General features: G+C 38.4%; 1 protein-coding gene across 1 annotated transcript in view; it reads right to left on the bottom strand.

The window, feature by feature from the left end:
• The window catches only part of LOC139736695 (uncharacterized), an 84,953-nt gene that overhangs the window by 8,541 nt on the left and 50,250 nt on the right, over positions 1-26,162 (bottom strand). Inside the window, exons 9-23 of the mRNA XM_071647442.1 lie at positions 25,294-25,354; positions 24,581-24,685; positions 22,288-22,545; positions 21,437-21,494; positions 20,620-20,703; positions 19,738-19,805; positions 18,826-18,914; positions 17,660-17,825; positions 10,380-10,595; positions 8,565-8,768; positions 6,674-7,149; positions 5,550-5,673; positions 4,293-4,852; positions 3,089-3,209; positions 1,928-1,980 (exon numbers count right to left, since the gene is read on the bottom strand). Of these exons, the coding sequence (XP_071503543.1) occupies positions 1,928-1,980; positions 3,089-3,209; positions 4,293-4,852; positions 5,550-5,673; positions 6,674-7,149; positions 8,565-8,768; positions 10,380-10,595; positions 17,660-17,825; positions 18,826-18,914; positions 19,738-19,805; positions 20,620-20,703; positions 21,437-21,494; positions 22,288-22,545; positions 24,581-24,685; positions 25,294-25,354 (2,643 nt within the window). The remainder of the gene's footprint in view (positions 1-1,927; positions 1,981-3,088; positions 3,210-4,292; positions 4,853-5,549; positions 5,674-6,673; positions 7,150-8,564; positions 8,769-10,379; positions 10,596-17,659; positions 17,826-18,825; positions 18,915-19,737; positions 19,806-20,619; positions 20,704-21,436; positions 21,495-22,287; positions 22,546-24,580; positions 24,686-25,293; positions 25,355-26,162) is intronic.

Below are 26,162 nucleotides of genomic sequence, written 5' to 3'. Positions count from 1 at the left end.
CTTGTGGGTTTCCCTCCTTAAGAAAAGTATCTGGTCACAATTTTACAAATCCACCATAAAGGAAGTGTCAACATATTAGGTGAAAGGCTGATCCAAAGTCTGAGGCAGTGGAGTCACAACTCAGTGCTACTAGACAAGCAGCTAGTCATAGTAGGCACAGCTATGCAATGCATTGTGGGAAAAGAAAACTATGCAAATTATGTAGTGCAACTGAAACAACGGTGTAGGATAGTTTCACAGTTTGTGAGAGCCTTGCAGAATGATACAATAGACAGCATATTCATCAACATTGCAGTTCAGCTCTGTGCAAAGTTGTCTACTTTTGTACTCTCTGCAGTAAAACAAGACTTGCACTGGTTGGGCTGCATTTAGAGTGATAGCAGGACACTGTCAAAAACCTTTGCACACTTTCCTGCCTGCTGATGAAAGACAGGCTTCTTTTTAAGTTCTTTCCTAAATTGCTGTATCCGATAACAATAATATTTTGAAACACATTACTTGAATCCATCGCTACATTCCATTACTCAAGCATCTTTGAGACATTGTGGATGCTTTATATAAAAATACTGCAAATCCTCGCAACACTTAGTTATGAATCCACCACACTGATATCAAAAAGTGTATCACACATAGATTGGTCTCAAGATTTTTCTAACATCTAAATACATGTGTACTGGTAATAAGCACATCACCATCACATACCAACATTCTGCTGTTTTTGTGCACTGATATACCTTCAGTCAAGAGAAAGATACTCACAAATAACTGTACCTGCAACTTTCTGTGATTTCCCATCCAACGGTCCAACAAAGGTAAGTAAATTGTTCCGAGGACCTATCACACTCTATAAACTGTTTTGCTAGATGACAGACCCAGCTTTCTACAGCAAATACTTGGCTTCTTTATGGAGCCACAAAGAGTTTGAGAATCAGGAAGGAGTCAGTCTATGAGAGAGGAAACACTTCTCATTCTCCAACTTCCTAGAGCTCTGTAACATTTCATGGTTTCAATCTGTTAGATTTGGCTGGCCTTCTAGCCATGCTGCTCCAGAGGTCAACCACACTGTGACAGGTTTCTGTCAGAACGGTCTACTTCATTCCTCAATTGATTGATGACTGCCATCATGCTGACGTCAACAGGATCAGTCACTGAACTTCCATATCAACCATTCCCTTCCCTATTCTGAATGCCGTAAATCTGAAATGTCCATTGACCTTACAAGGTACAAACTAGGTTTTCGTAGGCTAAGGGTTTAATGAACAAAAAGCACATCCTGACCACACTGAACTTGACATCACCTTTGCAATGACGAACTGCACCAAATTATGAAAAGACACTGCTTGACTTCAGCTGTCATTTTCAAACTCCACTTCTCTTTTTTTTTTCTTCTTCTTCTTCTTCTCCTTCTTCTTCTCCATGGGAAAATTAGATGGGTTTAAAGTCAAACTTACTGTTTTGGATTGACAATCAACTTCATTCAATGTAGAGATTTCAATGCATGAGCAAATGAGGCATTTTTAAGGTGAACTTTTATTCACCTCATCTCAGTGTTTACTAGACTTTTTATAAATAGACAATCTCCAGCGCATCCCATTTTATATTTTCAGCATGTCATTTGTGTGTGTGTTTCAAGTGATATAAGAAGCAAATATGGCTGGCTAATCATTCAGTTGGTTCATGTTATGTTGACTACTCTGAAAACAGAGTACCATATACTTTCACCACGGTTAAGTACAAAAAATGTGTAGCTGGTGCCATCTTCAACAGTAGCCGTGTTAACCCATTGAGGACGGTTAGAGTTTGCTACAACACGCATTTCCTATAGACGCTTGCCCGAGTATACTCGGGACTTGTCCTCAACGGGTTAAAAAGGGAAACTCTTGGTTAGAGTCTGGTCTAGATATTCTTTTCCTTGAACAATACTCACTGGTTCGTGACTGTCTCCAGCTCATCGCTCAAGTCTGCATTCCTCTGTGCCAACTGTTTATCAGTATCAAGAAAATTGAACAAGAAATGAAGATAGTCAGGTGCATTGGATGGATGGAAAAAAAGAAAGGAGGGACAATCAATGTCAAAAAGAACACAAGTCTTGTAGGGAAGGGAAGTTAAATAGGGATTCTTACAAATCAAAACATAGCTGGTTTGGTCTAGTCGCCTTGGTGACAGAAATATGTATCACTGAAATTCCCATGAATTAAGGTTATAAATGCAAAATAATGGTAGTAAAGCTTAGTCAAAACCCTTAGGTGCAACTTTACTATCACAGAAATGGCAGCCAGCAGTTCATGAATGCAGTCTCTGACTCAAGAGTAAGCTGTAAACCCAAACTTTTGTTTGAAAACTCTCATTTTGAGAAAAATCAGTGATGCTCTTTATCAAACAGCCTTGAGGGAAACCTTTAAGATACTGGGGGGATTCGGAAGGTGAAATGATTGAAAGTTTGCCAGGTTTTTGGACTCAGGTAGTGCTGAATCACAGCAGCTACCACGGAATAATAGTACTTGCACATGGTACGTGTATGCATATGAGAACTAAAATGTATGAACTGCACTTGACATATTTACACTGACACAGCTGATAGGAATACCATTGAAATCTAAACACCATTGCTTTAATATTACCCACAAAATTCAACACAAGAGCTCGGGAATTTCTCTCTTCTTACTCATCTCTCAAACCTTTAGCATTTTAAAAAGGAATGTCAACAAACGGACAAAAGGAAGAGTGGGCTGATATAAACTGACTTTGTGGCACTACAAACTACTGAAAGCAAAAGCTTAAGGGATAAATACAAATCTGTATTTCTTTCAAGGTTTTTTTTGTTTTTGTTGTTTTGTTTTGTTTTGTTTTGTTGTTTTGTTTTGTTTTGTTTTGTTTTGTTGTTTTGTTTTGTTTTGTTTTGTTTTGTTTTGTTTTATTTTTTGGGGGGTAAATTATTACTTGCAAGTCTTCTCACACTGTAGGAGACACTGGATATTGAGGTACTCCTATAGTGGAGTGTGATACCAGATATTGAGGTATTCTCCTTCAGTGAAAATACAATGTATGTGATACTTTGTAGATATTGAGGTTCTCCTCCAGCACACACCTGTTCCTTCTCCTTGTTGGCCGTCTGTAAGGCCGTGATGTCCTGCTGGATGTTACTCTTCTCAGTCTCCAGCGCGCTCACTTTTTCCTGCTCCGTGGTCAGGGCGTGTCTTGCCTCCATCCTGTAGACCACACAGAAGGACCATTGTGGAAGAAAGAGAAAAGAGAGCATAAACTCTTTGTGTACCACCTTTGGCATGCCCAACACAGCTGACAACTTGCCAACTTTGCATATTTTGCTCAAACGAAGCACTGTGCACAAACCAATCAATAAATCACAATATGCCACAGTACATTGAAAGCATCAATGTGTCATAAAATTCACATCACAGCAGACCTTACAATTTTCTCTACAACTATGCTATACTGCAATTGTAGAATAAATGCTTCTATATGAAGTTGTGTGGCTTGAAAACCACAATGTTTTCCAACAGCATTCATACATTGCAGTCTATGAAAAAAGTGGCACGCAGTGGGTTAACATGCTGGCCTGCACACAATGTGGCAGATTCAAAACTTAATGGCCAATGTACAGGGTAGAGGGAGATATCATTTTTTCTACCAATTGTATTAACACTGTGGCATAATCTCTGTATGCTGATACATTACTTCTTCAAATGAAAATACACAAATGAGACTGACTTAAATTACGATCAGAGTGTTACATGATGTTCAACATAAATTTGGCACTTAAGGTGCTTCTCACTTCCTTTACAATCTCTTCTGTTTACTTTGGCTTTGAAATATGATGTGAGTACAATGCAAAAGGCCATAAATGTCATTATCTTTGCTATTCTCTTTCCGAACTGACAGAGCATTGTTTGCAGCTTGTTTTGCAAAGAAGTACACAGGATCAGATTATGAGGTGGAATTATGGAAAAATCCTGTGAAAAGCACTGTCACAGACAATTTGATATGACTCATAAAGGGATTCATACTGTTCATACTGGCGTTCCCTTGACAACAGATAATGTGAAACCAGGCACGTTCTTGGCATGAAACTTTTATGAATTGGAGCAGACAACCTTTTTCGCGGCATGAAACATTCAAGACTTGCAAAAACTAAAAAATTATGAGGATACTTATGCACTGGATGGTGCAGACAAAAACTTTGATGAACATTTTACTTTCAGAAATCGTGGCTCCTCGCAAAATTCACGAAAGTTTCATGCACGCAAAAAAATGCCTGGTTTTACAGTACTCACAGCTGAGCTTGCAGCACCCCGATGTTGTCCTCTCCCTGGACCGATGCATCCTTGGCCATCTCAAGCTGTGACTGGTAGCTCTCTACTTGTTGTTTGAGGCTTGCCACCTCTTCTCGTAGCTTGGTGCTCTCAGCATCCCTCTCTTGGATCTGACCGGTCAGTCTCGTCTTCTCATCCTCCCCTTCGCTCTTTTCCTTGGACAGTGAGTCCAGCGAGCTCAGCTTGGACTCGTACCCCTCCACCTTGGAGCGGAGCCCAGCCACCTCTCCCCTGAGTTTCTCACACTCTTGCTCCCTCTCCTGCACCTGGGCGGTCAGTTTAGTTCTTTCACTGTCCAGAGCCTCCTTCTCGCTGGACGATGACATTTGGGACTCGGACAGCTGCCTCTCATACCCCTGGACTCTCTGCTCGAGAGACGAGACCTCTCCCTGCAATCTGCAGCACTCCTGGTCCTTTTCTTGCGCGTTATTTACGAGTCCACTCTTCTCGCTCACAATTGCTTCCTTTTCCGCATTAACAGCATCAAGGGACGCTTTGATTTCAGACATACTTTGCTCCATCTGTTTATGTAAGGGCAGCAGGCCAAAAAAGATTTAGCATCACTATGTTGTGCTAACTTAAATACATACACGATACCTGCATGATAGTTCTTGTATAAAAATATGGCATGTCACACACTAAATTTATCAATACAGGAAGCTATAACTCACAACAAAGCAGCACTTAACTTTTTGCTTCTGGTTACAGTTTGCTTTATGTCAAACACAATTCTTGGAAGTTTTGCTTTCTTTGTTTAAAGGAAGAGCTCAAATTGAGGGGATTATACAAATATATATCACTTCAGACTTCCAAGTTTAAATAACAATACTATGTATGTAGTGAATGACACAAGAGACAAATATGACTTAAGAGATAAATACAGGCACACAGAACGAGAAAGCAAAATTGTGAAATGTTTGATAATCTGTTCAAAAATACAACTCATGAAAGAAAGATATTATTCAGAGGGGTGAAGGTTCACGTGCATATTTCTTCACTTTGTCTCCCTCTACAAATCAAATTTGTTCAGATCGCAACTGCTGATCTGTAAATTAACAAACATGTCGGAAAAAAAGGAACCAGTGGGACTCGAACCTGTCATTAACTGCTTTCCGGGCAGAGGGAGACAAAGTGAAGAAACTCACACCTGAATACAACTCATGTTCCAAACTATACTGGCATGTGCTGAAACACACTGCAGGGCTCGCATAGACTCACCTGCCTCAACTTGTCATCTGATACTCTCTGAAGTTCCTCTAGCTGGCTCTGTAATGACGAGGATTTCTCCTCCAGCTGCCCCACCTGTGACCTTGATAACTCCAAATCTTGTCCCTTCTCGATCCTAGATGATGACAAGAGGTCCACATGATTTAACCCTTTCTGTGTCACAGACTTTGGACAGTGGGTAAAGGGCTATATGGTGGGGTTTTTTGTGCTAATCATCACTCAAAGCACACAATGGGTTAAGTTGTCATTCTTGTTATGAGCACTAATATATCATCTGAACACAAAATGATGTCAAGTTTGAGTGACTTTTTGCTGTCACTAATCTGAATGAACTTTGTTGCTGAAATGCACACAATACTGTTTGTCATCTTTCCTTCTTCAACATGTGCATGGATCTATAGACTATGTCTATCGATACCAAACCATACGTAGAAGCAGGAAATGTGGCACACATTTCATATTTTGATTCTGCTTTCAGGGGGGTGTTTCATAACGCTGTTCGTAAAGTTACGAATGACTTACAAATGACTGGTGATCAGTTCTTGTGCTGAATTATAGAAATTCTGATAAGTATAGCACATCAGAACTAGTCACCAGTCGTTCGTAAGTCTTTCGTAACTTTATGAACAGCTTTATGAAATAGGGCCCTGGTGTGGACAATTCTATTCTGGAAAGTCCAGTCACATTGGAATTTACCTCTCCTTATGTGTTCATACTTGTACACATTGCTGTCACTGTACTTTCACAACCTCGCATAGTGAGCTTATCAAGCTATAAAGGTGTAACAGCAAAAAAATATTTAAAAAAATAAATAAATAAATAACTAGCACAACTGATTCTCTGAGGTTATTAGATGCTGCAAGACAAAACGTTCTGTCCTGACAGCCCTTGAATGATGTGACATATGTCTGAAAATAAACATTGGCTGCTTATCAGAAAATGGAAGAAGTGAGAGAAATTGTACATGAGTGATCTTGTGCACATAATAATAGTGTTTTGACTAAATTCAGAACACACTTGTAATTTCAGGAAAGCTTGTGGTGTTTGGAAAGATCATTAACATCAAAGCAACAAGATTTCGAAGGAAGAAGGAAGAGAAGACGAGAAGAACTCACAATTGTTTCTGGAGGTCAGTCATACTCTGCTCTCCCTCCTTGGTTGCCTGAGCCATCAGTTCTTCCTTCTGTCTCTGTTTCTCCAACTCTTTCTTTAATCCTTCCAGCTCCTTCTCCTTGGTCTCCAGCTTGATCCTACCCTCCTGGGCCTGGGCGGTCACCTCCGTCCTCTCCCGCCGGATCTCGTCCAAGTCCTTCTCCAGGACCTCCGCCCTGCTCTTGGCCTCCGCATGCTCCTTCTGGAGTATCTTACGTTCCTCCTCCATGGCTTCCACCCTCGTCAGCCGATCCTGGGCCAGGACCTGTGTCTCCGCCCGCTCCTTGCGCAGTCCCTCCGCCTCCTGCGTCTTCGTCTCCAGCTTCATCTGCCGCTCCTGCGCCTGGGCCAGGGCCTCCGTCCGCTCCTTGAGGGCGCTATCTCGCTCCGACGTCACTCGTTCCAGGGTGGCCTTCACTTCTTCCGTTGCCTTGATGGCCTGCAGGAAGAATGCACCAAATCAAAACGTGACACCACGGGACTCTGAAAGCTATCAGGAATGATTCCTTCACTGCAACATCTCACAGGTAAATGTCAAATATAACATGAACACAAGGTGGCAACATATATTTTCATCATGTTGGTGAGTTCCTCAAATACAGTAAGATATAAATACACATACATATATATTAATACATACACAAACTGTCATCGCAAAATATTTAACAGCGGAAGAATACCACGATAAAAGTTAGAGGAAGCAATGGGAGAGAGAAATAAGATAAGAAACAATATGGTTAAAAGTGAGAGATGTCCTTTGAAGAGGCAGGAGAGATATATGGGAGAGAGAAATATGTAAACTGGCATTAATTTGGTTTATATATCGGCATTGGCACTGGTCCCAGACACACAGAAAACTACAGCTCTTATGGTCTTCTCTGCCAATGAGCACAATGTGAAAATCCACTCTGTGACCTGCCATGGAAACTTAACAAGTAGCAACTCAACTTTGATATGAACATGCATGTGTTTTGACAATGGCATTTCTAGCACCGATATGTTACAAGTGTACGTACATATATTTTCTGTCAAAGTGTGACTGTGATAAAAGCGTTACAACAGCCTTATAATCTTAACTCATAAAAGATGCAGAAAAATGGCAAATAAAAAAACTAAAAAGAAAAACTGAGCTGCATTCCAAGGACTTTTATAAAAGACAATGTTGGAGTATGAAGTCAGGGATATGGAAAATAACATGAGGTGGGAGTGACAAATACTATGGCTTGAGGAAAAGACAAAAAAAAAACAACAAGAACAATGAAGAATGAGAAAAAAAGGGAACTTGAAAACAAAGGGGGGGGGGGAAGAGGGGAGGGGTTACAATGACCACAGGACACACAGAGTACAACAAACCACACAAGAGGCATCTGACTCTCCATGAAACCTGGAGACACAGACACAGGTGATACAAAGCAGAGTTTATTGACAGGGAGAACGTGACAAACAGAGAATAAAGTCAACACAATACATTATACGTAAGGTAAACACAAGCGGAAGAATAAGATAGATGAGAACAGTCTGGTACAAAGACTACATTGGGAGATCAAGAGACACAGATTGTACAATCAGAGTTCATAGGTCTGACACAGATGAGCAACGATTGGACAGAGGTGAGGAGAAGAGAGGCACAGATCGACTGGACTCGGGATGAACACAGACAGAGGGTGAGTGACAGAGACGAAGGCAGGTTCTACAGCGTAGCCACGATGTCGGCGCAAAAAGGACACAGACGCGCAGCCAGGCTGGGAGGCAGCAGGTGGTAACAAGTCTAGCAAAAGGGGTGGTCCTTTGACCCTCCCCTCTAACTTTGGTGGGTAAGCCTGCCCCTCGCAGCCGACTGCACGCTGGACTTACGTCGATCTTGGCCTGAGACTCTCGGTCCAGCAGGTCCTGGACCTGTCTCTGTTTGAGCTCAGCCTCGTCCTGCTTGAGGCCAAGCTCGGCCTTGTCCGAGATCAGCCGCTGCTTCTCGGCCAGCGCCACATCTCGCTCCTCCCTCAAACGGTCCCTCTCTTCTGTGGCTTTCTGGAGGCCGCCCTCTAGAGTTACCTTCTCCTCCTGCATGGTGCAAATTCGATGAACAGCAAAACGTAATCTTACTTCTTGTCTGATTGACTTTGATAGTCAGATTCAGGCCAAATCTCTTTTGAGATGGATTTCAAGTTGCCTTAAAGTTTTGAAGAGAGAAAACATCATTACTTGTTATTAGATTTATTTTGCTTGCAAATCTGTGATGGCACACACACACAAAAAAAAACATCATCGGTTTGTGTCGTCCCCACTTTCATATCATCAATTGATGTCATTGCAGTTAAATTTTTAGTTTTGAATACGGCAATACAAAACAAAGCACAATGAATTCCTTTACTGACTCTCAGATGTGACTATCTTCCATATTCTTAAAGGGACATTCCGGACGATTTTCATAATTTCACATCATGTAGTGCATAAATCAACAGCTCCATGTTTAGATTCATTGAATTTGTCGTGGTCCTTGAGCAGAGAAACCAATAAATTGAAAATCTTAAACAAATTACACTGAACAGTGTTGATGACATCAGAGCCTCATATATTTCAGAAATGTAGCAGTGCAATTCCATTACAATACCACTTGCTCAACAAGTTCACCTGTGAAGAATCTATGCATGCCTTCTTCTTTTGTTCTGCTTCGTGAGCCCCAACTCATGCATTCTTATGGTGAGGCTGCCATGTCATCATCCTTGTTCATTGCAATTTGTTATAAATTTTGAAAACATTCTCATTTCTCATCCCAATCACTATGAATTCTGAAACTCTTTACTCAGTTTAACTGATTTATAGTTGATCAAATGTAAAAGTCTGAAAATCATCCGGAGGTCCCCTTTAATCACCGAAGTCTTGAATTTCTTTCTTCTGCCTATGAAATATACAGATGTGAACATAATATTGGATTAATATTCTTTTAGATTCAAATGCAAACTGCAGAAAACACTGGTAGCATGGTGCACACACACTATACCATTAATCAACCTTGCTTGATAACACATTGGTTTGTCATACAATGTAGTTGTGGCTGATGTAGACATACATCATCATCAAGCAACTTAATTTCTTACAATGAGCAAAACATTTTTCAAAGCCATTTTGACAAAATGTTCATTTACAGAGATGCCAACTTCTTGACGTAAAAAAGCAAATGGAATATCCTAAACAGAACCACACATTTTTGCGAGGAAAATAAAATTTTCATGAAATCTTGACACCACTACACGCCCGTTGGAACTGTACCAGTAAAATGTTTCCCTGGTAAAAATGGGCAAGCAAAATGTTGCTTCTTCATCAACACTGATGAGAAAAACTGTAAAGCATCTGCGTATTTCCTAGCTATTTGGCTCATTGTTCAACGTTTTTGTAGGGGTTACAGGAATTTTGTAGCACGTCTTTCTATGTGATGGTTTTCCGCAGTTTTCAGATGTTAAAAAAAGGCTTGATTTACTTTTATATTCGAAAGATGGAAAGCCGTATTTTTCAAGAGGTGATATTGAAGTATCGTATTTCATTCTGTTTATCATACTAAATATAATCGTATTGGTTGGCATCTCTGTGTTTATAATAAACAGGAAAGACAAAAGGGGGGGGGGAATCCCCAGGAACATGTGGAGAGAGGTTACTGAGATTTCATGAACAAACCTCTATTGTCTGCAGCTTCTGCTCCATATCTCTGACCCTGCCCTCAAGCTCTTCCAGGGAGGCATCAATCTTCCTCTTCTTACTCTCCAGTTCCTCCTTCTCCCTCCTCATCAGCTCAACCTCCGCCTCCAGCCGCTCTTGGACCGCGGCCAGCTCTCTCCCCATCTCCTCTCGTATGCCCCTTGTCTCTGACTGACTGGTTTGCAACTCAGTTTGCTGGGGTCGAGGTTGTTTGTGTGTTTGTAGGGAGGGGGGTAAGTTCCATTTAAAGGGAAGGGGGGGGACACGACAGAACAGGAGGGACGGAAGGGGGAAGGGCGAGAGGTGGATTGATACAACATGGGCACATAGAGCAGGAGAAACTTAAATGATAATTCTTGGAAATCATATAAAATAAACTTAATCGATAAGAGAGCAGCTTTTTGTTTTAGTCACAGGACAGGGATGGACAATAATTAGTCAAAATGAAAGCACATAGGACAACAGAACAATTTTTTTCTTTGCAGCTATATTTATGAATACATTTTGATGGGCAGTGACATACAATTGTTAGGCAACAAGGTGATCATGAAATGAAAACCATTCATCTTTTATGGAGGAATGATTTGAATGAAGTGACACAGACTAATGAATATTGTTTCTTTTCTCTTCTGCGACATCCAGAAAACAAAACATACACACAGGAAAAAGATTTGCACAAGAGACGCACAACAATCAACACTCATACACAGAGGAAAGACAACATACGGTAATAAAGTGAGCAACTCAAAATATGAAATCAATGAAAGCAGCAGTACTACTAGACACTAGAATAAAAAAAGAGAGGAATTTTGAAAATTTGGTCTAACAAGGAAATTTAACTGAACTTGGAAAAATAGAAAAAATTAAAATAACATTGAGGGGAATGTGCACTAAAAGTTGGGTGGGGCTATTTCACCTAGGGAAAAAGAGAAAATAAACAAAGAAAATGCAGCAGTTGAAATAATTTGATAACAAATTAATGTTTACAAGTTAAAAGTCCTACGAGATCTGGTATTACTCTTGGTGGGGCATTAACCAACAGCGGCATGTGAAATTCGTGTACATGTGTGTGTTTACTACAGCCATACTGCCTTCCACTATAGCAAAGGACAAAGTTAACATGATAATGTGGTAGATGAAATGGCGACATCTTTATTTCATGGTTGCTGTTCTTCTGGTGATAATGCAAATCTCTTAAGATAGTTTGACCCTAACAAGTGGGGTAAGAAAAACTGGACTTGCACTTCATACTAAAACTTTTGATTATCTTAATCTTTTTGCTACTCCTTGAGCTGATTTAATAGAAATTACTGGTGTTAAACTTATCTTCATTGCCTTCAATAATGTAATACTACATTAATAATCAAAAGGTATTTGCTCTTTAAAGATTGACTGCATATTTGGGGGTGTATGTATGATTGAAATCATCTATGTAAAACAGATTATTTTCTAATCTAACAGAGCAAACCTTGTTATACTTGTTATAAAAAATACTCAAGCTACAATATCAAGTAATCTGGGTTACCATATCAAATTTTCTTTAGAAAATTTTTATTCACTACTGCTTTCAAGCTTGATAAAAGGTTAATTCCACATGTAATAACTGTTCCATCACCTTTTTTTTTCCTTTTTATCCAAACAGCATGACTGAATATCAGTTGGAGTTAGTAAGTGCACAATTACTGGACAGACTGCATTCAAGAGATCTGGTGATGTCATCTTAACAGACAGTGGTTAGTGTGCGTACAGTGGTTGCATGGTAAGAATAATAATGCATCATGTATCATGCATGCTGGCCAGACATGAAGTAATGTTGTTAGTAAGTTTATGAAACGTCATCAACATGAACAGAACGTATGGGTAGGAATGGCTGTGTTAGAGAGTAAACGTGAAGATACTGTGTTTGTGAAATGCCGGCATAAATGGTAAATATCAAAGATTTGTCTTCATTTGCCAGTGATATCTAACTTGATTGGATTGTCCCTTCTTCTCTTGGGTATGGCACTAAACTTGATTTCAACCCACAATGTGCCTTGTTTGATGAATGGCATGCTAGCTGGAGTGCTTTCTTTACCAACTGACAGAGATGCTTGGGGGGTGTTTCATAAAGCTGTTCTTAAAGTTACGAAGGACTTAAGAACGACTGGTGATCAGTTCTCGTGCTGAATTATGGAAATTCTGATAAGTATAGCACATCAGAACTGATCACCAGTCGTTCCTAAGTCCTTCGTAACTTTAAGAACAGCTTTATGAAACACCCCCCACCCGAAACTAACTGCAAAATGTCTTTTTGTTTGACTATGACACACCCCAACACCTGAGTGGGCTTGCTAACTTATAATTAGGTCAAGTTTAGAGGGGTAAACTGAATGCTAATTAAAGCACTTGGCAAGTTAAAGCTATATCAGTGCCTAGGCACATAAAGGGTTAAACTTTGTAGGATTGTAATAATCAGGTCAAGGAAGAGACCTACTTTTGTTGAGCCATGAGATTACAAGCTTTCTGACCCTGATCCAACAAGTGCTTTTGAAAAATGGTGCTCTAAGTTCAATTTAGTTTTAAATAAACATGCCCCATTAAGAAGAAAAAGAGTCCGTCAAAAAGATACACCATGGATGAATAATGAAATCCTATGTACAATGCGAGAAAGAGATCGAATGAAAAGAAAAGCTAAAGGATCAGGGTCAGAGAATGATTGGATAATGTATAAGAAACTTAGAAATTCTGTCACATCAATGATTAGGGGATCCAAAAAGAGATATGTTTCGGAAAGCATTTTGAACAATGAAGGTAAATCAAATGCAATGTGGAAATCTTTGAGACGTATCATGCCTAAAAATGTTACTGAAAGCGGTATTCAAAAGATAATTATTGATAATGAGGAAATTGCTGGGTCAAAACATATTGCATCTTGTTTGAATGATCACTTTGTTGATTTAGCAGCTAAGCGGAAATGTAATAAAATATTTGGTGGTAATATGGATCAGTATATGAGCCAAGTAAATTCAACGTTTAAGTTTAAGGTAGTAACAAACAATGATGTTTTGAAATGTATTCATGACATTGCAAAGAATAAGGCCACTGGCCTCGATCAAATACCAGCTAGTATTGTAAAGGATTCTATAGAGTACATTGTTGAACCGCTAACTCACATTATCAATGCGTCTTTAAGCAAAGGGAAAATTCCTGGTGCGTGGAAAAGAGCACGGGTAACGCCTATTCACAAAAGTGGCGATAGAGCAAATCCCTGCAACTACAGACCAATATCGGTCTTACCTGTCCTATCTAAAGTGTTAGAAAAACTTGTGTTTAATCAAGTGTATGACTACCTCTCTGAGAATGACCTATTATGTCATAACCAACATGGATTCCGTCCAAAACATTCCACTTTGACTGCACTGTTATCTCTCACTGAAGATGTCTGTAGAAATTTAGACAATAGGAAAGTAGTTGGTATTGTAACGCTGGACTTAGAAAAAGCGTTTGATCTGATATCATTTGAGATTTTGCTGAAAAAACTACGATACTATGGCTTTGATCAGAATTCACTACGCTGGTTTCAGGATTATTTTCATGATAGGGAACAATGCACTTCAGTTAACGGTACCATGTCACAGAGCAGACAAGTAACAAGCGGGGTGCCCCAAGGAAGTATCCTTGGGCCATTGCTGTTCATTATCACTTTGAATGATTTATGTAAGTCAGTAAAAAAATGTTCCCTTTCTCTGTATGCAGATGACACTTGTATGTACTTTGCTGCTAAAGATCCAGAAACTTTAGAGAAAGTAATCAATGAGGATCTGAAATCCGCTATGACATGGTTTTCAAATAATGAATTGCTACTCAATGTTGACAAATGTCAGTTTATGTTAATCGGTTCAAAGTCAAACTTGAGTCGTTTCTGTAATGTTGATATTCGTCTAAATAACAAAAAATTATTTAGAGTCATGGAATGCAAATATCTTGGGGTCTTACTGGATTGTAATCTCTCATGGATTCCACAAATTAACAATGTGAAGAAAAAGGTTTTAAAGATGTATTTTGCTTTAAAGCGAATAAGACAGTTCACTGATGAAAAGATAGCGTTAATACTTTACAAAACCTTAATCCAGCCTCACTTCACTTACTGCAGCACTATTTGGATGAATGGTCGACAAACTCGGTTAAAACAGCTGCAGACTTTACAAAATAGATGTTTAAGATCTGTACTTGGAGTGAATAGTAGATTTCACACTGAAGCTCTCTTTGAAACCCTCAAGATTGATCAGCTGAAAGAATACTGGGTCAAACAGGCTTTGGTTAATCTGTTTAACTTACTTCAAATCTCGGCCCACCTGTTTTATCTTCATTGATCGAATTCAATAGTGATGTTGGCTATGCCCTTCGTCATGCTAACTCACAAATTGCTCTTCCAAGACCTCACACAAATTTTCTTCAACTTAGCCCATTATATCATGCATCAAAGCTTTTTAATACATTGCCCAACAATCTCAGACTTATAACAGATTTGAAATTTTTTGGTAAAGAGATCTGTAAAATTGAAAATATCGGCTCTCTTCTTTCATCATGTAGATATTGAATATTAACCTATGTCCTCTTATGTCACTACATGGTTACTACGGTTTCTTTTTCTTGGTTTTTTTTTCCTTGTATTTTTCTTCCTTTCAATACTGTAAATGTGTTCAATCTTGTTTATGTTTTGTTTAATTGTATTTCATTGTTTTTATCTATTGTTTTAATGTATATCACGGCCTCGCTGAAAAACAGCTATTAGCTGAATGCGGGCACACTCTGTATGTGTTTTTAACCGTGAATAAATAAAATAAACAAACAAACAAACAATCACAGACTAGCTTTTCAAATCAAACACATAGTACTAAAAACTAAAAACATGGCAATAAGAGGAGCTTCCACGTGGAGAATCCCGAGAGTCTGAAGATTCCCCCGATTCTTGTTCCCCAACGAGATAAGATGCCTTGCGGGAAAATCCCCTTAAATCCCCCCTCAAGTGATGCCTGAGCCAAGACAGCATTGAGACAGACTAGACAAGAAGTATGAGTCTTATCAGGGATATGTGGAGGATCATGGTGCTTAGGATGGAGGGTAATCTAGAAGCCAAGCTAGGCAGCACTTCTCTAAGCCCTGAAGGATTGTGATTCACCATTTACAGGAAGTACAACACGAGAACTGAACAGTACGACACAATACATAACACGATAACGAGGGTTTTATGACGAGGACAGGACACAAATGAAATTGGTACGAACACATGTACAAGACAATGCATGTCACACACATAACATGAGAGACACAAAAATAAGTATCACAGAGTTAAGACACGATACGACACGACGTTGAAAAACTTCACGAGACCCAAGATGCAGATAACACAGAGAGATGAGCAATTCGGTCTGAGCAAGCATGCACTAATCACGATACACAACACATCTGACAGGACATGTCTACAAATTCAACTTGCTGCTATCAAAGCGCCACACTCATAGTCGTCAAATTACCAAACTACATATCACTCACAGGGATCCTCTTTTATATGAGGATTCATTATGTGTAGGATCTGAGCTGCTTCTATGGGTTGAACTTTAAGTAGCAAATTATGATGTAAAAGTTGACTGCACAGAAAAAAAAAAATTGTTTCTGAGGAATAGGAACTAGTCCCCAAATAAAGAAACTCATCATGAATAATTCTTGCAGCAAGATGTCACGATGTATGTGACAATCTTCCTCTTAAAATTCATTATTTGTTTGCATTTTTTCTTGCAGTTTCATCGAGTGAAAGCAGATTAAGCATTTAGATAAGCCTACCACTGTCCCCAAAATGAATGCATTGGTTTCTTCTATTCAAAACCGTTCCACTTTGGAGGGTCCTTTGAAGCAATGTAAAGGTCAATAGTACTTAATATCATGAGCGTACTTATGAGTTTGTGTAATATTGATACACTATGAATGTAGCACTTTGTTGAACTGGATGACATACACAAATTTTACATGAGCAAAAGCATGCCAATGATTTCATTAAGTGTGACCAGATAAAAACCAAGATCAGCAGCACACTATGACAGAAGTGTGGATTCAAATTGTTCAGTATTCATTCCTTGGAACTCATTCACTGCCAATCTTTGCGTCATGTCTTGCAAGCAACCCCCCTTCAAGGTGGCAGGAAAGCTGCTCTGAAATCAAGCTAGAACAATCACCTTTGTTCCACGTATCAATGAGAGCTTTAATACCACAACATTGAGTCCTGACACAAGCGCATTTGGGCACAGCTGATATTCATATGGAAAGTATCAAAATGTATGATGGAAGATAGACTTGTATCAAGGAAATTACCAATCATTTAACTCCATGTATTCAGATAACTGATCTCTCTACTTCAACTTCTGTCAGAGTGATTGATGATTTGGCATTGTCTGGTCACATTTCATGTTTATTGTATTCTTGTACAACAACAAAAATAGTCTCAGAATGATTTTCTTTTCATTCTTATCTTCCTGCTGCTGCTGAGCTATATTTCCTGTTAAAGTGAAATTTTACAGGAAAGCCAGCGTTTCATGTACACATTTAACATTGCATTGTAACAAACTGCAGAGAAGATTCTGTACATTATGTATTTGGCCATATGTAACACAGGCTCTCATACAATGTACATATTGAAGGTATTGTTCAGGTGGCAGCTTTTTCAGAGTTCCTGTATTCTTCAACGTGTATCAAAAATCTTCATTTGAGCTAGCTTTCAGTTTGCTATAGACATAAATATGCTAAATCACACATTTGCAAATATTGAATAAAAGGTACAGTGTAGAATGTGCACATCTGGCCTTTTTTATCTCAAGGTCAGATCTTGCCTTATGTAAGACAATAAAACGATATAAGAACACATACAAATCTGACTTGATCACACAAGAAATCCTCAATAAATGACACACAAAACTTCATCAGAGACACAAAACTACATTTGACTACTGAAGGTATGAGACTATTCAAAGAAACACTAAAATTAGACGTCATAAAGATCATCTTCATTCAGTTTACGAAAGAAAACGTATAGTTCACAAAATTGTTTTTAACATACAGTTGCCTCCTGGATGTCTATTCTCAGGAGAAACAGATAAACATTTCAAAGTGGTAAAATCAAAGAAATGATAAATTCAATTAAAAGCATCACACTGCTATGTCTGGTTGCTAGGTAATCACTGTGGCAACAAGAGGCAATCAATGACATCATCAGTGACATCACTTACCAGGCTACTGATTTGCTGCTTGCATTTCTGCAGCTCTTGCTCGTGTTTCTGGTTCTGCTGCCTAGACTCCTCCTCAGCCTCTTCCTTGGTTTGGCTGACGAGGTCTGTCAGCCGGGCTATGCTCTGGTTGGCCTCGGAAAGACTGGACTGGAGGTCTTCGATTCTCCTGAGATTGTTAGGAGGGGGAGGAGGAGGAGGAGAGTGATATTAAAGGGATCGTACAGTTTTGGTTGAGACCTAATTTCAGGTTTCTAACATTTTTTCATGAGATAATGAGAAACCTCTTATGAAATATGAAAGAGCATGTAATTCTATGAGGAATTCTACGTTTATTTGATGAAAATTGGTTTTGAAATGGCTGAGATATCCAAAAAAGAGCGATTCTAATAAAGTGTGGGACCTACACTTTATTATGATCGCTTTGTTTTACTTTGTTTTTGGATGTTTCAGTCATTCCAAACCTGATTTTCATCAAATAAACTTTGAATTCCTCTTAAGATGGTATGCTCTGTACTATATCATACGTGTTTTCTTGGTATCTCGCAAAAAGTTAAAAGCCCAATTCTCATCTCCACCAATACTGTACCATCCCTTTTAAGGAAAGAACACCCTGAATATAACCAGCACACAGGGTACAATGTGGGTACAAGATATACAATTTTATTGTAGGTTAGTCGCAACATTCTGAGATTTCTGAAATGTTAGGTATGACAAAGAAGAGTGAATGATTTTTTTTTTTTTTTTTTGGAAATTTGTCTGGCACAAAATGAACTCACACACAACTTCTCTGAACTAATATCTTAATTTTGATAAGAGTCAAGCACACAAAAAATGTCAAGGATTGGACAGGCAAACTCACCGCAATAATGAGATGATTTTTTTTTTGGCCCAAGGGGTAGAAGTTTGTATGAGAGAGAATATTGAATATACAACCATTTTCTGTTGCATTTCCATCTCAAGCATGATTACATAATACTTCAAAAATTGATTCAAATTTTGGATGACTGAATGAAGGCACAGCAAACGATGAGTTTGCAATCATATCATATTTACTTTTCATTTATTAATGAAGAAGAGTCACCTGTAATTCCATCTACTTGCATGTCTGTTTTTAATCAAAGCATTTGTGACCTTGAACACAATTCTGGTGTAAGGTATCACTTTACCTGTCTTTTGTTCTGATCTGTTCGTTCAGCATGACGAGCTGCTGCGAACTGTTACCCGAGTTCTTCATGAGTTCTGCAATGTCGTTCTCCTGCAAGGAGGGTGTTCAAAGCAGATTCAAACAACAGAAACACTTTGTGAGTCACCAGCAGCCAGCAGCAATATTCATCAAATGTGTGAAATATACTTTAGCATCTCCTATGTGTATATGTGGATTTAAACTGAACCACAAATAAAGACAGAACAATTCACACAGCATGCAAGAAACTATTGAGAAAAAAAAATCGACTCAAACTAGCAATTTTTAATGTGATGCAGTAGACACTAAATGATCAGTTTAGGAATAGAAACATATTTCATATATCTACATTTGAAGAGAAAGTAGAAATAGTATGTAGAAGGTTGTGAAGTTAGTGAAGTAAGTCTGCAGCATTGCCCATTTCCCTCTGGCTGAAGTAAAGTACATAACCGTGTCACACAATCAAATTCAATTCCATTTCATTTCGTTCCACTTTACTTCGTTCGTCTTCACTTCCAAACATATGTTAAATGCACATATCCATTTCATATGTGAAATGCAAATATGCAGACGGTTGAATACAACTTTGTATCAACTTCTATGAAGCACTCGAAGTAGGTATATCAGTAATTTCATGGCTGTTGGATACTTATATAGAATTTGGGGAAATATACATTTCCACTGCAGGTGCAACACTGTCATCAAACTATTATATTATGATAATAACTACCATTATTTTTATTGTTGTCATGATTGAAGTGAATGTCATGTCACTGAGGTACAGAAGAATATACTTTTGATGGCAGCCATGCAGCGTTACCAAATACAAACAAATGAATCTCATATTTTGACTAAAGACATGATAAGTGCAGAAGTTCTTTTGAGGATGTCTCACCAATTTCTTCTTGTCCTCTACCAGCTGGTCACACCTTTGTTCACTAGCTTGCCATTTCCGCTCCAGATCTGAGAATATCATTTTTTTTTTTTTTTGAATGAAGTACAACAATGAGTCAAATTGGGGTCTAACTAATGTTGCATGGCTTAAGCAGTTTGATATTTACTAGCATGATTAGGTTTATCATAATGCACAGTTTCAAAGATAGGATGAATTCTACTGGAAAACAGTTTGAGAGAAATATTCATTACAATTCTTGCCACAAATTGATTTGTAAACAAAAAAAGCTTCTTCACCGAATAAGATATGGATAAAATAGGACTGGGATGTTAGTTTAACCATAATTATGAAAGGCCAGAAGTCTTTTGTTCAGCCCAGTTTGGCTGACAATTTAGCTGACTTTTTTTAATACATTTGCATTAGTTCCTGGAATAACAGAATACTTGGCATTTCTTCTACAAATACTAAAGCATGTGCAAAATTTTGGGGATTACTACCACAACACTATGGCAAAATTTTATTTACATTCCACACCTGCCCTTCACTAAAAGTCATAGAAAATTTAAGGCAGCTTTGATGTGAACTCCTCAGACAAAACAAAAGATGCTTATTGACTGAACACGGGTTTTGATAGCATACCTGCTTCAACAGATTTTATGTAAATGCTCTAAAGTGGTTATGAAGTTTCTCTACAGAAGGCTGGTCTACCAAGCTCTATAAGAGGTGGCTGTTTATATCTTATGTAAATCAATCAATTAGAATCTGTATAGTCAGCCTTCCACAAGGATATTATATTATTCTGACAAAACACTTGTGCTATAAATACCTAAAATTTTCAGAATGCCGACAAACAAAAAACATACACAAAACTTCCATCCTCACCTGATAAGGCATTTTTCAGTCCCTGTACATCAAATGAAAGCTTGGTGCGGGCAGACTCCTCCTCAGCTAATTTCTTGCTCAATTCTTCATAAAAAACAAACAAACAAATAAACAGGGATCAATACAGATAATTTGAAAACATCAAATCACATCAAAGTAAGACACTGAAAATCACAAACTACTTCAAGCTGCAATGGTTCCAGGTAATGCAATTAGTTCAATTTCCCATGTCAGTGTCGAAACGTTCTGTAAGATTTAACTGTACACATACGAATCCACCTGCTCTATGCTAATGTATACCTCACCATGGGCAAATTTACACTACTATATCTATTTTCCAACTGATACACACTTTCACTTCTTAGCCTGCTAGCCATTCCTCACAAGTATCCTTGCTTATTAGTGCTTTGTCCAGTGACGCAAGGACATAGTATGTGCATGCTTGGGCTGCACTGAATGTCGGTGCGAACAGAAACATTCACAGGAATCGTTCATCGCATCAAAGCCCCTAAATAGCTCAGTATCACTACTGGATTCAATGAAAAGTATGAGGTCACAATCTGAATCATGTGAATGGAACAATCTCAAATCTGATTGTAGTTGCCACAAAAGCTCACTGCTGTCTCACATGAGTCTCATATGACAACACAGACGACAAGGGAGGTGTTCACACTTTGAAAACTATTCTCAGGTTTGCTTGTTTGGGTTTCTTTTTTTTTTTCAGGATATGAAATGCTAAACCTTAAAGCACTGCTACATCTTGATTTAAGAACAAAGATGTGACATTTTGTGATGATTTTACCAATTCTTTTCTCACCTAAAACTTGGCTCTCTTTTTCTTCCTTCTGTTCTGCCTCAGTCTTTAATTCTTTAACCTGCAAACAAAAAGGAAATACAAATCAATGAAAGTCCATACATTCACATTGAAAATCATACCCGTCTTCCTCTAAATTGCACATATTATTTCTATTTCCCAGACGTACCACACAAACGCTTCAGTGTAAATTTATGGCATGTCAATCACAAAACAATGAAGCAAACCATGGCGGCATGTTAAACTGTTCGTTTCAAGAGAACAGTCATAAAAGGATCATTAAGACTATCTAAACTCTTCCATAAAGCAAGTCCCAGAAGTTTACTGTATAGCAGGATAGGTTCCAACTTTAATGTTACTTATTTCAAAGGATGCACTGCCAGCTGATAAAACATTACCAACTGATGAAACATTACCAATTGATAAGAGTTTTAGGATAGGATAACATTGTTAGTGACACTAGGTGCATCAAACGGCCATTAGAATGCAAATGTCACTGCGCACAACTGCTTGAAAAAAAAAAAGAGCAGATTATGATATCACAAACATATGCAAAACAAGAACTGATGCAATGGCATCCCCATGAAGAAACAATACAACCAAACTATGAGAAAGTGAAAACACAGAAAATATAAGTATCTTATATTTATATACATCAAATTGTTGACAAAGATATCACTTAACCTCTGAAGTGTAGAATTCTTCAGGGACTGCATTTTGCTAAAGACAGTAATAAATATTTGTAACTACCTTGCAACTTGGCAATAATTTTGTTTTGTTTTGTTAATATCTATAAAAAAAAAAGAAAAACGAAAAAAAAAAGATAGTGAATAATTGTTCCCACTTGCACTCACCAGATGGTCAATCTTCTTCTCCGCCTCCCCCTTGCCCCTCTGCAGTGCCTCTAGCTCCACCTCCAGTTCTCCCACCCTCCTCCTCTGCTCCTCCACCTCCGCCCCGGTCTTCTCCCCCTCTTTGCTCCTCGTCTCCAGCTCCTCGGCCTTCTTCTTGCTCTCTGCCAGCTCCTTCTGTAGCTCCTCCAGCTGCTCCGTGTAGGTGGACGCCTCTGTCTCCAGCTCGGCAATCTTGAATTCTTTCTCCTCATTTTGACTCTGATTGAGCAATAGCATTGAAGCCAAAATAACATCACATGCATACTAACATAACAATGACAATATATTCATTTATTTTTTCCTTCTTCTTCTTTTTTGCTATTGTTGTCTTTGCCATAGATGTTCCAATCACTTATAATAACATGTAAATCTTGTTCATTTGAATTGATTTCAATAAAACATTAAAAAAAAAATATTTATTATAACAGAACTCTTACATAAATATCAATTTCAGGTGTCCTCTTTCTTTTTTTCTTTTTCTTTGACAATAAAACAGCGATAAAGTATCCAAATTTCACATAATCTACCATACAGAGGTTTGTGAACTTGATGAAGTCTGCTGTTGGACAGACTAATATTTTTCTGATAGGCTAGGTCAGTGTATACATCTATCAGCACTAGGTGCTACACAGAAGCTGGATGGTATTTTCTTTTTTGTTTTGTGCAGTATTCATTGCAATTATTGTAGATCTCAAGTGAAAAAAATAATGATGAGTATCATATCATCATCATCACCATCACCATCACCATCACCATCACCATCATCATCACCATCACCATCACCATCACCATCACTATCATCACGATTGTCATCAGCATCAGCATCAGCATCAGCATCATTTGTCAGGTACAAATAACACCATCTGTGCATTTTTATCATGAAAACATTACCTCCAAAACCCCATAAAGTTTGTATGATGTTCATTAGGGGAAAAAAAGAAGTGTTTGTCCTGACTGCAGAAAACCTTCAGGACAAAAAAGATCCTGACACTGCACGGGGAAGGATGAAATGTTATCCTCTTCGTGATGAACTTTGAACTACTCTACAAATTATTGCCTTGTCGTACTCACTGAAGCAGCCATGCTGATTGCTGCATGAACCCTGGGCTGGAACACATTGTAATTCCATACAGGTTCCACCGTAGTCATTTTCTTTTACACATGTATGTCCAATATGACTTCCACAAAAACAGAAAACACCACTTTCATTCAACATATCCAAGCACTGCACGGTCTACAGCAAATGTCTCCAGAACCAGCACTGCTCTGTCGTGGGCTGAGACCTGGCTCATTAACCGCAAACCAAAACAGATCGTCCATTCTGGACATGCCAGGGAATCCAGACTGACCCAAACATTCTGTGGCGGCCTGAGCAGAAAGCTCACCGTTGGTCCTGCCAGCGCACACTTTCTGCGTCCTTATCAACAGTCGTCATTACAGGCAATTAGCAAGCATCCAGCTAGGAGATAAGGGGCTCCTGCTGCACTGCACGAACGTCGCCCTCTGGCCTTGAAAAATCTCACACTCTTACTCTGATGTGCTTAGCTCACATCTAGATTTAAAGTTGGGATGGGGATAGTCTTACATTGACTTCTCAACATAAACAGCTTTAAGTCTTAACAGCAGAGTAGAATACATTGCTGCATGTATTACGACAATAACTTGTTGCTGAATTTAGCTCCCTACGAATAAAGGCATACTGCGCATATCGTCAACTGAGAACCAGAAAGGCGCTACTGCATTCTAAGATTTGAGCATAAATAAAAATGAAACAATCCGTTTTCATGAAATAAAAAGTTTATTAAATCAAAAGTGGGTAGATTCATAAAGCATTGTTCTAAATATCAAGTAAACAGCACCCTTGTGGTTTTGAATTGTAACATTTCACTGAAAATGAAACTAACTTAAAATCAACACCATAACACAGAAGAGATCAAGCTCTACAACGTGATACCTATAACTCAATACCCAAAAAGTTGTGGCAATGCCCTTCTGGTTATCTGCTGACATCTTTTTTTTTTCTTTTTTTTTTTTGGGGGGGGGGAACAGATCCACTTTTCACAGTAACAATTCACGCATCCACACATTTACAGTACTAATCCTACAAACTCTGTTGAGAGTACACTGTCAAATTTCCCTCCAATAGCCCACAAGATTACACATTATGATGACTTGCTACACTGTAGTGAACCAAAACTACCATCCAATGTGAATTTTCATATAGCAATGTGACATCACAGCTGGGCATATTTACCTTGAAGTCAGCGATTTCTGCTGCCAAGTTTGATGCTTTCTCCGTTTCCGACGTCAGCTTGGCGTGGAGTTCCTTGACCTTTTGTGACTCTGTTTCATGCTCTTCCTATGGGGGAAAAAAGAAGCACAAAAAAAAGAAAAAAAGAGAGAGAGAAAGATGTGACGACATATCTCAACTATCACTTCTTCAAAGAACCAGGCATCGAATTTTTCTTTTATGTTGTTGGTTTTTGTTTTTTTTTTTCTATTGTTTGGTTTGGTTTGGTTTTAATACTTTTTTTTTTTCTTCTTAGTATCGAGTCTCTACGCTGATGGGATGCTGGTATCACTGTTCAGACCTTTTTTCTCCCCCCCCCCCCCCAAAAAAAAAAAAAAAAAAAAAATCCCTGTTATTGCTCAAGCCAAAGGTAGTTAGCTACAAATTATGATAAACAAACAATATTTTATTGTAAATTATCATATGTATACCAAAACAGGTGAACTAACTTTGCAAAATTTACATACAATAAAGCATACACAAGATGGCAGGTTTTATCAAATTTTACCTAGAATCATTGATCTGCTTCATAGAAAATGTGACGTCCTTTTTCAGCTGCAATCTATAAATGCTGCAAAATGGAATTTCACTCCAGCATAATTTCATCCTGATGACTTCTACAGTTAGATTTAATAGTCTTTCAATTCTTGAAAAGATCCTTGAGACTCAAGACATACCTGTAGATCTGATGAGTGTATGGTGGCCTCTGCTATGGTAAACTGGAGATCATCAACTTGTCTGTACAAAAACAGAGGAAAAAAATGATAAACATACAAGCATAACTTGAAAAGAAAAGAAAGTTGTATGTGTGGCTTGAGAGGTTTGATTTATGAAACAAATGTCAGCTTGGGCATAAACACATGAATTATGTTCTCTGGGTAACCAGTTTCTAGGGAGTGTTTCATCAACGTTTGTTGGCGCTGACAACTTGAATCACCATAGTAACAGTCAGTGACCAGAGTGTCTCAGCCAATCAAAACCAAGGATTTTGCTGAAATTGGTCAGCACCGACAGTTGTCGGCACTGACAAGCGTTGATGAAACACCCCCCAGATTTGCATTTTGGATTCCGTTGTTGTTGTTTTTTCATTGGACAACTGAGAGTGATATGTATTATGTGAGGGTATGCTAAATTCTTATGATACAGTATGGGTCTTAGGCTCAAGTACATGTTGTAGGGTCTCTTGGAGACCCAAGGTTCTCTTATGATAATGATAATAATAATATGAATTTATATTGCACTAAATCCACTCTATAGAGTGCTCAAAGCGCATACATACTATTATTACCCCGGTGTCTGGATACCTTATTTCTCACCAGCACTGACAGTGCTCACTCTCTACTCTTATGCTATCTGAGAATAATTTTCAAGATTTGTATCATTTCTCTTTTCATTCTGTTTCATTAATTTTCTTTAAAATATTTTGAAGAATCACTCTGGGTGCATCAAAGAAACGTGTGATTTCTGAACTATGCAGACTGAGTATGGAACATTTATGGTGGAAAATCATCCAGTGAGTTATTCTACTGTCAAAAAAAATAAATGG

Source organism: Diadema antillarum, unplaced genomic scaffold (assembly GCF_040938485.1).
Source record: "Diadema antillarum isolate AM-2024a unplaced genomic scaffold, OU_Dant_1.0 seq00000662_RagTag, whole genome shotgun sequence".
In the NCBI taxonomy this organism is placed as follows: Eukaryota; Metazoa; Echinodermata; class Echinoidea; order Diadematoida; family Diadematidae; genus Diadema; species Diadema antillarum.
This window is presented reverse-complemented; position numbering and strand designations above follow the sequence as displayed.